The sequence below is a fragment of the Haliotis asinina genome, chromosome 13, assembly GCF_037392515.1.
Source record: "Haliotis asinina isolate JCU_RB_2024 chromosome 13, JCU_Hal_asi_v2, whole genome shotgun sequence".
NCBI lineage: Eukaryota > Metazoa > Mollusca > Gastropoda > Lepetellida > Haliotidae > Haliotis > Haliotis asinina.
The window spans coordinates 4,407,507-4,424,183 of record NC_090292.1 but is presented as its reverse complement, the minus strand read 5'-3'; the positions used below and the strand labels follow the sequence as shown (position 1 = coordinate 4,424,183).

The 16,677-nt window shown below is 41.6% G+C and overlaps 1 protein-coding gene across 1 annotated transcript in view; it reads left to right on the top strand.

Moving 5' to 3' along the window:
- Window positions 1–16,677, top strand: part of LOC137259287 (protogenin B-like) — a 72,857-nt gene that overhangs the window by 29,364 nt on the left and 26,816 nt on the right. The window contains exons 3-6 of the mRNA XM_067796921.1: window positions 11,811–11,958; window positions 12,710–12,876; window positions 14,719–14,847; window positions 16,179–16,331. Coding sequence (XP_067653022.1) covers window positions 11,811–11,958; window positions 12,710–12,876; window positions 14,719–14,847; window positions 16,179–16,331 — 597 coding nt within the window. The remainder of the gene's footprint in view (window positions 1–11,810; window positions 11,959–12,709; window positions 12,877–14,718; window positions 14,848–16,178; window positions 16,332–16,677) is intronic.

Here is a 16,677-nt window from a genome sequence, read left to right as displayed (position 1 = left end):
GCTGTGTGCAAGCACTTGGTGAGTAAAAATATTTCCCGTTGGGTTGCATGCTTTACCAACAGTGTAAACATACACACAGAAAAAATCAAAACAAATACATAGTTTTTTGTCGAATGCATGTGCGTTGATTCATTTATGAAACAAAGATCAAGATTAGATAAATAAATATCTTAATTTATGTGAACTAGCTTTTGTATGAACACATCTCACCACCACAGTCCTTCCTGCACATCCCCTTCTCTACAACTGAAAAAACACAAGATTATGTTATCAAGTTGCAACAAAAACTGGACATCAATTATTGAAAAGCATGAGCAAATGGATGTATGTATTCAGCTATGAACAGTTGTCACACATAAATAATCTTCACAAAATTTTTTACTTAAGAGAGTATTTACAGTTCTTGATACACACACAACCAAGATGGAAATTTGTCAGTCTCTGTTTTTACATGCACCTATTCTGTAGGTAGCATAAGTACTAGTAGGTGGTATTCTACTTATTCAATTTCTCTGATGATGTGGTGCCCAGCTGATGCTGAAAGTTACCAAGAATATTGTCTCTGTGGTTAGGCGGGACCCAGCTGATGCTGAAAGTTACCAAGAATATTGTCTCTGTGGTTAGGCAGGACCCAGCTGATGCTGAAAGTTACCAAGAATATTGTCTCTGTGGTTAGGCGGGACCCAGCTGATGTTGAAAGTTGCCAAGAATATAATTTCTGGGCTCAAGGTTTCAACTGTTTGTCAAGATTCATTTGACGAAAAACTTTACAATCTTGTTGGCCTCTATTCAGGTGATCTTTTTGACAGCCGCTGTTTAGGGGATGTTCTTGTCGGCCCAGTCAGAAGATGTTCTAGTGAGCCCAGTCAGAAGATGTTCTAGTTGGCCCTCGTTTTGATGTTCTTGTCAACCCAGTTAAAAGATGTTCTAGTTAGCCCTCGTTTTGATGTTCTTGTCAGCCCAGTTAGAAGATGTTCTTGTCGGCCCAGTTAGAAGATGTTCTTGTTAGCCGTCGTTTTGATGTTCTTGTCAACCCACTTAGAAGATGTTCTTGTCGGCCCAGTTAAAAGATGTTCTTGTCAGCCCAGTTAGAAGATGTTCTTGTCGGCCCAGTTAGAAGATGTTCTTGTCGGCCCAGTTAGAAGATGTTCTTGTCAGCCCAGTTAGAAGATGTTCTTGTCGGCCCAGTTAGATGTTCTTGCTTGTCGGCCCAGTTAGAAGATGTTCTTGTCAGCCCAGTTAGAAGATGTTCTTGTCAGCCCAGTTAGAAGATGTTCTTGTCGGCCCAGTTAGAAGATGTTCTTGTCGGCCCAGTTAGAAGATGTTCTTGCTTGTCGGCCCAGTTAGAAGATGTTCTTGTCAGCCCAGTTAGAAGATGTTCTTGTCGGCCCAGTTAAAAGATGTTCTTGTCGGCCCATTTAGAAGATGTTCTTGTCAGCTCAGTTAGAAGATGTTCTTGTCGGCCCAGTTAGAAGATGTTCTTGCTTGTCGGCCCAGTTAGAAGATGTTCTTGTCGGCCCAGTTAGATGTTCTTGTTAGCCCTTGTTTTGATGTTCTTGTCAGCCCAGTTAGAAGATGTTCTTGTCGGCCCAGTTAGAAGATGTTCTTGTCGGCCCAGTTAGAAGATGTTCTTGCTTGTCGGCTCAGTTAGAAGATGTTCTTGTCGGCCCAGTTAGAAGATGTTCTTGTCGTCCCAGTTAGAAGATGTTCTTGTTAGCCCAGTTAGAAGATGTTCTTGTCGGCCCAGTTAAAAGATGTTCTTGTTAGCCCAGTTAGAAGATGTTCTTGTCGGCCCAGTTAGAAGATGTTCTTGCTTGTCGGCCCAGTTAGAAGATGTTCTTGTCGGCCCAGTTAGAAGATGTTCTTGTCAGCCCAGTTAGAAGATGTTCTTGTTAGCCCTTGTTTTGATGTTCTTGTCAGCCCAGTTAGAAGATGTTCTTGCTTGTCGGCCCAGTTAGAAGATGTTCTTGTCAGCCCAGTTACAAGATGTTCTTGTCGGCCCAGTTAGAAGATGTTCTTGTCGGCCCAGTTAGAAGATGTTCTTGTCGGCCCAGTTAGAAGATGTTCTTGTCAGTCCAGTTAGAAGATGTTCTTGTTAGCCCTTGTTTGGATGTTCTTGTTAGCCCTTGTTTTGATGTTCTTGTCGGCCCAGTTAGAAGATGTTCTTGTCGTCCCAGTTGGAAGATGTTCTTGTCGGCCCAGTTAGAAGATGTTCTTGCTTGTCGGCCCAGTTAGAAGATGTTCTTGCTTGTCGGCCCAGTTAGAAGATGTTCTTGTCGGCCCAGTTAGAAGATGTTCTTGTCGTCCCAGTTAGAAGATGTTCTTGTTAGCCCAGTTAGAAGATGTTCTTGTCGGCCCAGTTAAAAGATGTTCTTGTTAGCCCAGTTAGAAGATGTTCTTGTCGGCCCAGTTAGAAGATGTTCTTGCTTGTCGGCCCAGTTAGAAGATGTTCTTGTCGGCCCAGTTAGAAGATGTTCTTGTCAGCCCAGTTAGAAGATGTTCTTGTTAGCCCTTGTTTTGATGTTCTTGTCAGCCCAGTTAGAAGATGTTCTTGTCAGCCCAGTTAGAAGATGTTCTTGTCAGCCCAGTTAGAAGATGTTCTTGTTAGCCCAGTTAGAAGATGTTCTTGTCGGCCCAGTTAGAAGATGTTCTTGTCGTCCCAGTTAGAAGATGTTCTTGTTAGCCCTTGTTTTGATGTTCTTGTCAGCCCAGTTAGAAGATGTTCTTGTCGGCCCAGTTAGAAGATGTTCTTGTCAGCCCAGTTAGAAGATGTTCTTGTCAGCCCAGTTAGAAGATGTTCTTGTTAGCCCTCGTTTTGATGTTCTTGTCAGCCCAGTTAGAAGATGTTCTTGTCAGCCCAGTTAGAAGATGTTCTTGTTAGCCCTTGTTTTGATGTTCTTGTCGTCCCAGTTAGAAGATGTTCTTGTCGGCCCAGTTAGAAGATGTTCTTGCTTGTCGGCCCAGTTGGAAGATGTTCTTGTCAGCCCAGTTGGAAGATGTTCTTGTCGTCCCAGTTAGAAGATGTTCTTGTCGGCCCAGTTAGAAGATGTTCTTGTTAGCCCTTGTTTTGATGTTCTTGTCAGCCCAGTTAGAAGATGTTCTTGTCGGCCCAGTTAGAAGATGTTCTTGTTAGCCCAGTTAGAAGATGTTCTTGTCAGCCCAGTTAGAAGATGTTCTTGTTAGCCCTCGTTTTGATGTTCTTGTCAGCCCAGTTAGAAGATGTTCTTGTCGGCCCAGTTAGAAGATGTTCTTGTCGGCCCAGTTAGAAGATGTTCTTGTTAGCCCTTGTTTTGATGTTCTTGTCAGCCCAGTTAGAAGATGTTCTTGTCGGCCCAGTTAGAAGATGTTCTTGTCAGCCCAGTTAGAGGATGTTCTTGTCAGCCCAGTTAGAAGATGTTCTTGTCGGCCCAGTTAGAAGATGTTCTTGTCGGCCCAGTTAGAAGATGTTCTTGTCAGCCCAGTTAGAAGATGTTCTTGTCGGCCCAGTTAGAAGATGTTCTTGTTAGTCTTTGTTTTGATGTTCTTGTCGGCCCAGTTAGAAGATGTTCTTGTCGGCCCAGTTAGAAGATGTTCTTGTCGGCCCAGTTAGAAGATGTTCTTGCTTGTCGGCCCAGTTAGAAGATGTTCTTGTCGGCCCAGTTAGAAGATGTTCTTGTCGGCCCAGTTAGAAGATGTTCTTGTCGTCCCAGTTAGAAGATGTTCTTGTTAGCCCAGTTAGAAGATGTTCTTGTCGGCCCAGTTAGAAGATGTTCTTGTCGGCCCAGTTAGAAGATGTTCTTGTCAGCCCAGTTAGAAGATGTTCTTGTCGGCCCAGTTAGAAGATGTTCTTGTCGGCCCAGTTAGAAGATGTTCTTGTCAGCCCAGTTAGAAGATGTTCTTGTCGGCCCAGTTAGAAGATGTTCTTGTTAGCCCTTGTTTTGATGTTCTTGTCAGCTCAGTTAGAAGATGTTCTTGTCGGCCCAGTTAGAAGATGTTCTTGTCGGCCCAGTTAGAAGACATTCTAGTTAGCCCTCATTTTGATGTCCTTGTTTGGATACTCTTGTCAGCTGTGTTTAGATGTTCATGTCAGCCCTTGTTTAGATGTTGTCAGCTCTTGTATAGATGTTCATGTCAGCCCATTTAGGAGATGCTCTTGTCAACGCCTGTTTAGATGTTCATGTCGGTTTCTTGTTTAGATGTTCTTATGGGTCCTTGTTTAGGTGTTAGTGTCGGTTCTTGGTTAGATGTTCTTGTCAACCTTTGTTTAGATGTTCCTGTCAGCCTGTCAGCCCTTGTTTAGATGTTCCTGTCAGCCCAGGTGTAGATGTTTCTGTCAGCCCAGGTGTAGATGTTCCTATCAGCCCAGGTTTAGATGTTCCTGTCAGCTCTCGTTTAGATGGTCTAGTTGGCCCCTGTTTGGATGTTCCTGTCAGCCCTTGTTTAGATGGTCTGGTCAGCCTTTGTTTAGATGGTCCTGTCTGCCCTTATTTAGTTGTTCCTGTCAGCCCTTGTTTAGATGGTCTAGTTGGCCCCTGTTTAGATGTTCCTGTCAGCCCTTGTTTAGATGGTCTGGTTGGCCCTTGCTTAGATGTTCCTGTCGGCCCTCGTTTAGATGTTCCTGTCAGCCCCTGTTTAAATGTTCCTGTCAGCCCCTGTTTAGATGTTCCTGTCAGCCCTTGTTTAGATGTTCCTGTCAGCTGTGTTTAGATGTTCCAGTCAGCCGTGTTCAGATGTTCCTGTCAGTCCTCGTTTAGATGTTCCTGTCAGCCTATTTAGGAGAGAAGAATCAACAGTCATCCCTGGACTGAGCACTGACACACATCCTGGGACACCTGGTGTTGCCACTAATCGTACACCATCCATCAGTTGCAAGAAACAATTCTGTGTTATTTATTGTGATGCAGAAATACTACAGCGCAAAAACATCCAACAGTATTTTTTTGTTACGTTTAGCTTGAAAATCAATAGCAGGGTGTATAAGACAGGGGTTTGCTGGCAATGGTGTGCAGTATAAGAGGCGGTTTGCAAGATGAGGAAGTGCTATGTTTGGATTTGCTGCCTACGTGGGCTATATATAGATGGAATATTGATCGGAGACAGGCCGAGTTAGTGAAACATACGATCACAGAGGTGCACGTGATCACTGAGTTTGGTCACATGATATCAGAGCTGCACATGTGATCGGTTTTCGTCATGATGGTTGTGTAGGTGATGATAGAGTAGACAGTGTGGATTGCAGTTTGCACTGATGTCATCTTGCTCTCATGTCAGGATATGTATTGTAGTGAAACTCTTCCATACTGTATTGTAAATAACTCCATCATGGCATTGTCAACCATCTTCTGAGAGAGTATGGACTAGCATATGTTAACTCACTCTAGTCCACCCACCCTCCACTAAGAGAATGTTTGTCTGGGCGTGTCACAACACTCAGGCCCCACCCACTCTCCACTAGGAGAATGTTGGTTAGGGCATGTCACAACACTCAGGCCCCACCTACTCTCCACTAGGAGAATGTTGATCGGGGTGTGTCACAACACTCAGGCCCACCCACTCTCCACTAGGAGAATGTTGGTTGGCACGTTCCAATCCTGCCGTTCCTGCTATGGCCAGAATCAATGAAGTATTGATTCCTTCAAGGGCCATGTTTCACAGTTCTCCACTGTGGACATTTCACAATTTGGTGATTACTCAAGAGAATGATACTTCTAACCACATCGGGTACGGCCATGGTGTTGACCCAGTGCACATGCACTTGGTGTCAACACTCTCCACAATGCACTAAGGCAGGATGAGCTATAAATGAAGGACGACTCTTTCAAAGTTTTTTGGAAAGGTTTAAGGCAGGGTTAGTGAGGCTTGAATAGGTACTGAGCTTGACAGCTTAGTCTTGAAAAGCACTTAGGTTTTGAAAGGTCTTTATGTTATAGTTGAATGAGGACTCCAAGAATGTTAGCTGAAATGGAAATATCTCACCTCGGGAATATGACTTGTATATTAACTGTTCAATATGTAGGCAAGGTATTGGTCAATAATTGTGTTGTATGTGATACTGGTATTTTTACTGAGATATGTATTGGGAGCTAAACTGTTTGGATGGTTTGTTGTTTAATGCTGCACTCTGAAACATTGCAGCTATATGATAGTGGTCTGTTGGGTGTGGCCCAGTGATCAATATCATGAGCATTGATTCATACATTTGGGAAATGATGACATGCATCCACCAAGTCAGCAAGTCAGACCATCAAGTCCAGTTAGTTGCCACACATAACTTGCATGGGTAACTGAAGACCCAATTCTTGATCGGATCTTCATGGGTCAGCTAAACTGTTGGCAATAAGCGGGACTGATTGTACGTGCAAGTCCTATTTTCAACATACAAAGGAACAGCAAGGAAAAAGAAATACCGTGGTTCTCATAACATCCATCGAGAATATTACCTGGATAGTTAAGGATACTTTCCTTTATGTGCAATTCATGGCATACAATGAATGCCATTTTGTCCGTTTTCATAGGAAGGAATCAGAAGTGATTGAAAGTTGATGTAGACTTTGATTTTGTCTGTGTAATCAATGACAAATATTGTATTACAAGGGGTGATATACACATTAAATGTAACAAGCAGGGTTGATCTGAGTGAGCACTTATTACATACAGGATGTGCATTTGTTTAACAGTTCCAACTACTGTGCCTACACCCTTGTAATACAAACCAATAATAGCGATTTGAATCTATGATTTGTTGAATAACTTTTATCCTACATTGAAGAAAATTCTGAGGTTTAGATGTTCAGTTGTCAAGGTAAAATTACAAGGATTCGCAATCTTAATTTCTCTTTATCCTATTTGCTTTTTTGTTCAAAGTGAAATTCATCAGTACGTTTGCATTGCAGTGATATAGTATCCAATTTGTTGACCACAGACACATCCCTGTGATATGACTTCATGTATGTTCTCTCAAAAGATGCAAAATAAGTCTTTTTCCCCAAAAGCTTGGTATGTGATAACAACAAATAACACCACAGTGTAGGTGTCAATTAACGTTTCAATTTATCCTATTTATGTCTGTTGTACCATCCCAAGTTGTAGGTGATGCTGCTTTATGTCTGTTATACCATCCCAGGCTGTAGGTGATGCTGCTTTATGTCTGTTATACCATCCCAAGGTGTAAGTGATGCTGCTTTATGTCTGTTATACCATCCCAAGTTGTAGGTGATGCTGCTTTATGACTGTTATACCATCCCAAGTTGTAGGTGATGCTGCTTTATGTCTGTTATACCATCCCAAGTTGTAGGTGATGCTGCTTTATGTCTGTTATACCATCCCAAGGTGTAAGTGATGCTGCTTTATGTCTGTTATACCATCCCAAGTTGTAGGTGATGCTGCTTTATGTCTGTTATACCATCCCAAGTTGTAGGTGATGCTGCTTTATGTCTGTTATACCATCCCAAGTTGTAGGTGATGCTGCTTTATGTCTGTTATACCATCCCAGGCTGTAGGTGATGCTGCTTTATGTCTGTTATACCATCCCAAGTTGTAGGTGATGCTGCTTTATGTCTGTTATACCATCCCAAGTTGTAGGTGATGCTGCTTTATGTCTGTTATACCATCCCAAGTTGTAGGTGATGCTGCTTTATGTCTGTTATACCATCCCAGGCTGTAGGTGATGCTGCTTTATGTCTGTTATACCATCCCAAGTTGTAGGTGATGCTGCTTTATGTCTGTTATACCATCCCAAGTTGTAGGTGATGCTGCTTTATGTCTGTTATACCATCCCAAGTTGTAGGTGATGCTGCTTTATGTCTGTTATACCATCCCAGGCTGTAGGTGATGCTGCTTTATGTCTGTTATACCATCCCAAGTTGTAGGTGATGCTGCTTTATGTCTGTTATACCATCCCAAGTTGTAGGTGATGCTGCTTTATGTCTGTTATACCATCCCAAGGTGTAAGTGATGCTGCTTTATGTCTGTTATACCATCCCAAGTTGTAGGTGATGCTGCTTTATGTCTGTTATACCATCCCAAGTTGTAGGTGATGCTGCTTTATGTCTGTTATACCATCCCAAGTTGTAGGTGATGCTGCTTTATGTCTGTTATACCATCCCAGGCTGTAGGTGATGCTGCTTTATGTCTGTTATACCATCCCAAGGTGTAGGTGATACTGCTTTATGTCTGTTATACCATCCCAAGTTGTAGGTGATGCTGCTTTATGTCTGTTATACCATCCCAAGTTGTAAGTGATGCTGCTTTATGTCTGTTATACCATCCCAGGCTGTAGGTGATGCTGCTTTATGTCTGTTATACCATCCCAAGGTGTAGGTGATACTGCTTTATGTCTGTTATACCATCCCAAGTTGTAGGTGATGCTGCTTTATGTCTGTTATACCATCCCAAGTTGTAGGTGATGCTGCTTTATGTCTGTTATACCATCCCAAGGTGTAAGTGATGCTGCTTTATGTCTGTTATACCATCCCAGGCTGTAGGTGATGCTGCTTTATGTCTGTTATACCATCCCAAGTTGTAGGTGATGCTGCTTTATGTCTGTTATACCATCCCAAGGTGTAAGTGATGCTGCTTTATGTCTGTTATACCATCCCAGGCTGTAGGTGATACTGCTTTATGTCTGTTATACCATCCCAAGGTGTAGGTGATACTGCTTTATGTCTGTTATACCATCCCAGGCTGTAGGTGATGCTGCTTTATGTCTGTTATACCATCCCAAGTTGTAGGTGATGCTGCTTTATGTCTGTTATACCATCCCAAGTTGTAGGTGATGCTGCTTTATGTCTGTTATACCATCCCAAGTTGTAGGTGATGCTGCTTTATGTCTGTTATACCATCCCAGGCTGTAGGTGATACTGCTTTATGTCTGTTATACCATCCCAAGTTGTAGGTGATACTGCTTTATGTCTGTTATACCATCCCAAGGTGTAGGTGATACTGCTTTATGTCTGTTATACCATCCCAAGTTGTAGGTGATGCTGCTTTATGTCTGTTATACCATCCCAGGCTGTAGGTGATGCTGCTTTATGTCTGTTATACCATCCCAAGTTGTAGGTGATGCTGCTTTATGTCTGTTATACCATCCCAAGTTGTAGGTGATGCTGCTTTATGTCTGTTATACCATCCCAAGTTGTAGGTGATGCTGCTTTATGTCTGTTATACCATCCCAAGGTGTAGGTGATACTGCTTTATGTCTGTTATACCATCCCAAGTTGTAGGTGATGCTGCTTTATGTCTGTTATACCATCCCAGGCTGTAGGTGATGCTGCTTTATGTCTGTTATACCATCCCAAGTTGTAGGTGATGCTGCTTTATGTCTGTTATACCATCCCAAGTTGTAGGTGATGCTGCTTTATGTCTGTTATACCATCCCAAGGTGTAAGTGATGCTGCTTTATGTCTGTTATACCATCCCAAGTTGTAAGTGATGCTGCTTTATGTCTGTTATACCATCCCAAGTTGTAGGTGATGCTGCTTTATGTCTGTTATACCATCCCAAGTTGTAGGTGATGCTGCTTTATGTCTGTTATACCATCCCAGGCTGTAGGTGATGCTGCTTTATGTCTGTTATACCATCCCAGGCTGTAGGTGATGCTGCTTTATGTCTGTTATACCATCCCAGGCTGTAGGTGATACTGCTTTATGTCTGTTATACCATCCCAAGTTGTAGGTGATACTGCTTTATGTCTGTTATACCATCCCAAGGTGTAGGTGATGCTGCTTTATGTCTGTTATACCATCCCAAGGTGTAAGTGATGCTGCTTTATGTCTGTTATACCATCCCAGGCTGTAGGTGATACTGCTTTATGTCTGTTATACCATCCCAAGTTGTAGGTGATGCTGCTTTATGTCTGTTATACCATCCCAAGGTGTAGGTGATACTGCTTTATGTCTGTTATACCATCCCAAGGTGTAGGTGATGCTGCTTTATGTCTGTTATACCATCCCAAGGTGTAGGTGATACTGCTTTATGTCTGTTATACCATCCCAAGGTGTAGGTGATACTGCTTTATGTCTGTTATACCATCCCAAGGTGTAGGTGATACTGCTTTATGTCTGTTATACCATCCCAAGTTGTAGGTGATACTGCTTTATGTCTGTTATACCATCCCAGGCTGTAGGTGATACTGCTTTATGTCTGTTATACCATCCCAAGTTGTAGGTGATGCTGCTTTATGTCTGTTATACCATCCCAAGGTGTAGGTGATGCTGCTTTATGTCTGTTATACCATCCCAAGTTGTAGGTGATGCTGCTTTATGTCTGTTATACCATCCCAAGGTGTAGGTGATACTGCTTTATGTCTGTTATACCATCCCAAGGTGTAGGTGATGCTGCTTTATGTCTGTTATACCATCCCAAGGTGTAAGTGATGCTGCTTTATGTCTGTTATACCATCCCAGGCTGTAGGTGATACTGCTTTATGTCTGTTATACCATCCCAAGTTGTAGGTGATGCTGCTTTATGTCTGTTATACCATCCCAAGTTGTAAGTGATGCTGCTTTATGTCTGTTATACCATCCCAAGGTGTAGGTGATACTGCTTTATGTCTGTTATACCATCCCAAGGTGTAGGTGATACTGCTTTATGTCTGTTATACCATCCCAAGGTGTAAGTGATGCTGCTTTATGTCTGTTATACCATCCCAGGCTGTAGGTGATGCTGCTTTATGTCTGTTATACCATCCCAAGGTGTAGGTGATACTGCTTTATGTCTGTTATACCATCCCAAGGTGTAGGTGATGCTGCTTTATGTCTGTTATACCATCCCAAGGTGTAAGTGATGCTGCTTTATGTCTGTTATACCATCCCAGGCTGTAGGTGATACTGCTTTATGTCTGTTATACCATCCCAAGTTGTAGGTGATGCTGCTTTATGTCTGTTATACCATCCCAAGGTGTAAGTGATGCTGCTTTATGTCTGTTATACCATCCCAGGCTGTAGGTGATGCTGCTTTATGTCTGTTATACCATCCCAAGTTGTAGGTGATGCTGCTTTATGTCTGTTATACCATCCCAAGTTGTAGGTGATGCTGCTTTATGTCTGTTATACCATCCCAAGTTGTAAGTGATACTGCTTTATGTCTGTTATACCATCCCAAGGTGTAAGTGATACTGCTTTATGTCTGTTATACCATCCCAAGTTGTAGGTGATGCTGCTTTATGTCTGTTATACCATCCCAGGCTGTAGGTGATGCTGCTTTATGTCTGTTATACCATCCCAAGGTGTAAGTGATACTGCTTTATGTCTGTTATACCATCCCAAGGTGTAGGTGATGCTGCTTTATGTCTGTTATACCATCCCAGGCTGTAGGTGATGCTGCTTTATGACTGTTATACCATCCCAAGTTGTAGGTGATACTGCTTTATGTCTGTTATACCATCCCAAGTTGTAGGTGATGCTGCTTTATGTCTGTTATACCATCCCAGGCTGTAGGTGATACTGCTTTATGTCTGTTATACCATCCCAGGCTGTAGGTGATGCTGCTTTATGTCTGTTATACCATCCCAAGTTGTAGGTGATGCTGCTTTATGTCTGTTATACCATCCCAAGTTGTAGGTGATGCTGCTTTATGTCTGTTATACCATCCCAAGGTGTAGGTGATGCTGCTTTATGTCTGTTATACCATCCCAAGGTGTAGGTGATGCTGCTTTATGACTGTTATACCATCCCAAGGTGTAGGTGATGCTGCTTTATGTCTGTTATACCATCCCAAGGTGTAGGTGATGCTGCTTTATGTCTGTTATACCATCCCAAGGTGTAGGTGATGCTGCTTTATGTGACCATATATCAACATTAGTTACATATTTGTTTCTTCTCCTCTCATTACAGATGTTGCAAAAAACTTTACACGCGAGCCACTTTCTCAGGAAGCTTTTGTAGGTGGCACTGCCCGATTTGAATGCCAGATTGATGCTTTCCCTGCTCCAATCTTCAAATGGGAGAAAGCTCGCACAGATCTACCTCAAGATAGTGACAAGTAAGTGTCTTGTAAGCTCAGGTATTGTTAGCTGTGATTACACCAGCCCGATTCCACACAAATAGGGTTCAGAATGTGAAGCCCCATTTTTGTGCGCCTCTGCTATGATGTTCTTTGGATTTTGTCGAAACAGGTATTAAACAAAAAAATTCATCAATGTGACCCTGGGACATGAATTGACCTGGTATTAGGTCACCACAAAGATATTCAAGTAGCTGTGTTTATTGGGTGTCGGCGCGTCACTTTTTTGTGCGCGTGACAATTTTTATTGCCATTTGACAAAAAATAATTTTGACATGACCCTATCCTGATCATTCATTTCTCCACTATAAGAATGAGTGTCTGTAAGAATGAGTGTGAATGAATCTACAACTCATTAACACGTGCTGAACTTCCCAAGCTGTATTTCTCAGAGCAAAAAAAATAATTAAAAGAAAGTCCTCTTAACAAAACGTGTAAGAGAAACATTTAAATTTTTTTATACAGCCTTATAGATGGCCAGTTTCTATGCAGTTGTGCATGCTCAAGGTGCGAACACATTATTCTGGATAACCCAAGCTGCCTGTTGGCTACTTACTTCCCAAGCAAAACACACGATGATGAGATGACATACGAGCTGTCAGATGTTGGAGGATTTATCTGCTGTGGGTGCAACCTAAAGGCAACATGCACCAGCCATTTTGATCATGCATGGTGAAGATTGTAAGTTTCAAAATCGCACATTGTCATTTGATGTCATTTTTTGTTTCAGATATATTGTATTCCGCTCTGGAGTTCTTCAGGTAAACAATCTCACATTAGAAGATACGGGTCTTTACCGATGCATTACCTCTCACGGGGAGCTGCACACGCTCCCCGATGTCATCGACACAATTCGCTGGCGGCACAGTAGAGAAGCCGCCCTCACAGTCAAAACAGGTGAGTTAGACTTGGTGTGGTTTCATGTATTCACAAGTGATACCAGATAATGGGAGCTAACTCTGTAGCCCACTTTAATGTGATGGAATATAGCTTATTCAAACTGAGTGAGTGAGTTTAGTTTAACGCCGCACTCAGCAATATTCCAGCTATATGGCGGTATTCAAAACCAAATATTTCAGACATCAATATCATTGTTATCTTTTAGAAAATTTAGTTAAGCTTTTAACAGCTATTATAACAACAACAACAAAAAAATACATAAAATTGCTACCTCAACCAGTTCTTTTGCAAGAACAGGAAGGTAAGGGACCAGTAATAATTAATGGTTGGGTGGGGGGAGGGGGGATCAGTTTTGTTTTGGGGCAGTGGGGTCACTTACTTTATACAAAATTTCAATTATACAGAAATTCAAGGGGGTCACAAGAATTATTAGCGCTTACATTGATAAATTATGATCCCTAAACAAACCAACACCAGTTCCGCATGAAAGTCAGCTTGGAAATACTTGTGGTCAGAATCAGCGAAAGTAATCATGTTTAAAAAGGAGGCATTTTATATTGAAAGGTATGTTGCATTATAATTACTGGTTGGATGTACCGTATATTACCACGTATAAGCCGAATTTTGAGGACCAAAAAAAGTTGGCTGTAGAAGGGGGTTGGCTTATCTATGAGATACATTTTCACTAAAGTATTTTACAGGCCGTCAGTGGTACACCTGCTAGAAAGTTTACAACTATTACAGCCACTTTGTTATACATGATCAAGCGATAGGAGTCCCCGAAACATCGTTACTTTGCTCTTTGACAACTTGATGATATGGACCCCTTAATGATGCACGTATATGAGAATTTTTTACAATAAGATAGGGAAAAATAGTTAATAATTCTAATTCTGTCAGTTTTAAGGTATTTTTGTGGAAATTGAACGGAAAACAAACACGGATTTATAGAATAATGGTCAGTATAATCTTTATTAGATATTATTCTCACTTACGTTTTACATCCAAGGCTGATGCAGGGGGTAGGCTTATGCACAAAACATACCATTTTGACACCGATTTGGGAGGGTCAAGTTAGGGGGTCGGCTTAACTACAGGGTCCGCTTATACACGGTAATATACGGTATATTAAAACAAGCACAACCATTTTAAACGAAATCATCCAATCACAGCTGAATAGTGATGCATTTCTCATAAAGGGAAGTAACCCAGCAGTTTTCCTGAGATGTGTTAGTGACAAATACTAAGCTCCACACAGTGACTGTCCCTTTGCAGTGCCCATTGGAGGAGCTTCCAAAATCCCATCTTTATGCAATGTTTCTGTTATCCAGTAGATACGGGACTTTGGTACAAGATTAGATTTTCGGTAATTTCAAAGACTGTCAGTCACCATGTCCATCTCTCTCAATTTACATTTCTCATAAAAAAGAAAAAGTATGTTTTCACATTAACTGTGGTTTTGTCAAATACAAAATAGCAGTGTAAGGAAAAAAAACAACCCAGGATAACAATAGTGGCATTGACGCATTGCTGTACCCTCAGCAGTTCGGATTGGTTGTTAGGGTGCAAGGTGTCACGAACAATGAAAAGCATGATTACTTGACCAGTAAAATTTATAATGACTGGTATTTGAATTGCTAGCTAGTCACATTGTCCAGCTGTGAAAAATGCCGTCGGAAACCCTGTATGTGTTGGTGATAGATGATAGGCTCCACACTGTGACTACTTTTGCAGAGCTTTGGACGAGTTTTCAGTATCTGACCTTTAGGTATTACCTGTAAATAAGCAGTTCTTACTATCATCTATGATTTGTCTGATAAGTATTTGGATCAATTTCAGGCGGAGCAAGACGAAAACCAAGAATTATAGACGGCAACTTAAACGTGACAACGAAAACGGGTGAGACGGCCATTCTCGAGTGCCTGGTTGATGGTGCACCGCTGCCCAATGTCACCTGGCATCGACAGGGTGAGTTACGTGATGTCAAAATTCAGGAACATATTGTACATACATGTGACAATAAATGTAACACAAATTTGTCATTCTCATCGACAATGATTTTAGCCGTGAAGATCTGGGTGAGAATTGGTCTTCAACAAACCGTGCTTGTTGTCACTGGCAACAAACATGATCGGGTGGTCAGACTCACTGAGTTATGTGACATGTCATCAGTATCCCTGTTGCTAGGATCGATGCTCGTAATACTGATTACTGGATTGTCTGGTCCAGACTCGACTATATTTACATATTAACTTGAGTATTGCTGAGTGTGTCATGAATAATTGCGTCCACAACCTTGAACACCTTTTCATGAACATATTCAGCATTTTGCCAAATGTATATTTACTCTTAAAAAAAATTAGGGTAACCTGAACTTCGAAGTCTGGTATAAAGAAAACCCATTGAGTAATGCTACGATGACATTCATCTTGTGTATACAGCATCATTTCATGTTATCACCACACCCACACACACTGCATTGGAAGCACGTGCACAACGTGGGAGCCTCATACATGTGCATGGGGTGTCATTATGACAGGCAGATCGATAGTCACTGTAGACCATTTTTGTCCAATAATTTTCTTGCATCTGCGTCAGGGTTTTGGGGTTCAAATCACTCACTACTGACTGAAAATTGTTAACCTGAAATTTTCGTGTAACACTCAAGTCACCTGACAAGGGGGATAACTGAAAGAACAGCTTTGCTTTGAATGAAATCCATGTGGTGATGCATTTTCAAAACATCCATTATTATTGTATCAACATTGATTCATATATCTCCCAATTTCCACAATCGTACATTGAAAGTACAGTTCCCCTACTTTTTTTAGGAGTATATTACGGGCCTTATGCCTCAATTAATGATGAACCTGTCTGTCTGTCCGTCCGTCCGTCCGTCCACGGGAGGGATAGTTTCAGGATTCTGTTTCTAAACCAGTCAGTCAGTGTGTCTACAATCTTGGCCAACATTTTATTGTCCCTATCATTATGTTACTCGAATGTTGCTTAAGGATATTATAACATTATAACTCATGATCGTGGGCAGACCCATGAAGATGTGGGCTAGATCTGCAACCAACGCCAATGATAAGAGGCAGCTTACATGATCAAGTGGTCAAACTTGCATTCAGTTTGTGTAGGTCAATTTTGATGATATCAATCAGTGCATTGTCTGGTCAAGACTGTACTTATCACAATTGTAAAATAAGTGAAGGAATAATTTGCCTGCATTTATTTACCGGAATATTGCAAATGGTATGAACCATGACTCCCTCACTCATTGTGTTGTCGTATTTCAGATCATAAACACCTTAGTCAACACGTCTCCTACGTTGGCCACAGAAACCTCAAGATCCGATCAGTGCAGAAAGAGGATGCAGGGGTGTACATCTGCACAGCCAGCAGTCGGGGCTTTAAGGAAGTCAGCATACATGTGACTCTTACAGTCAACAGTGAGTCCTTTATAATCTCCAGGGTATATATTCCAGTAATCTCCAGCATACAATTTGTTTCCATAATCTCCAGCGTATACGTTCTGATATGTCCAGGGTGTATGTTCTGATAATCTCTAGTTTATACGTTCCAATAATCTCCAGGATATACATTCAGAAAATCTTCAGGGTATACGTTCCGATAATCTCTGGCACATACGTGCTGATAATCTCCAGCATACACATGCCAATAATCTCCTGGATATACATTAGCAGATCTGATACCTTTCAGTATGCACTTAATGAAATGAAGTAAAAATGCCAATTCAATCTTTAAAGTTGAAAATAAACGCGATGACAGAAAAGC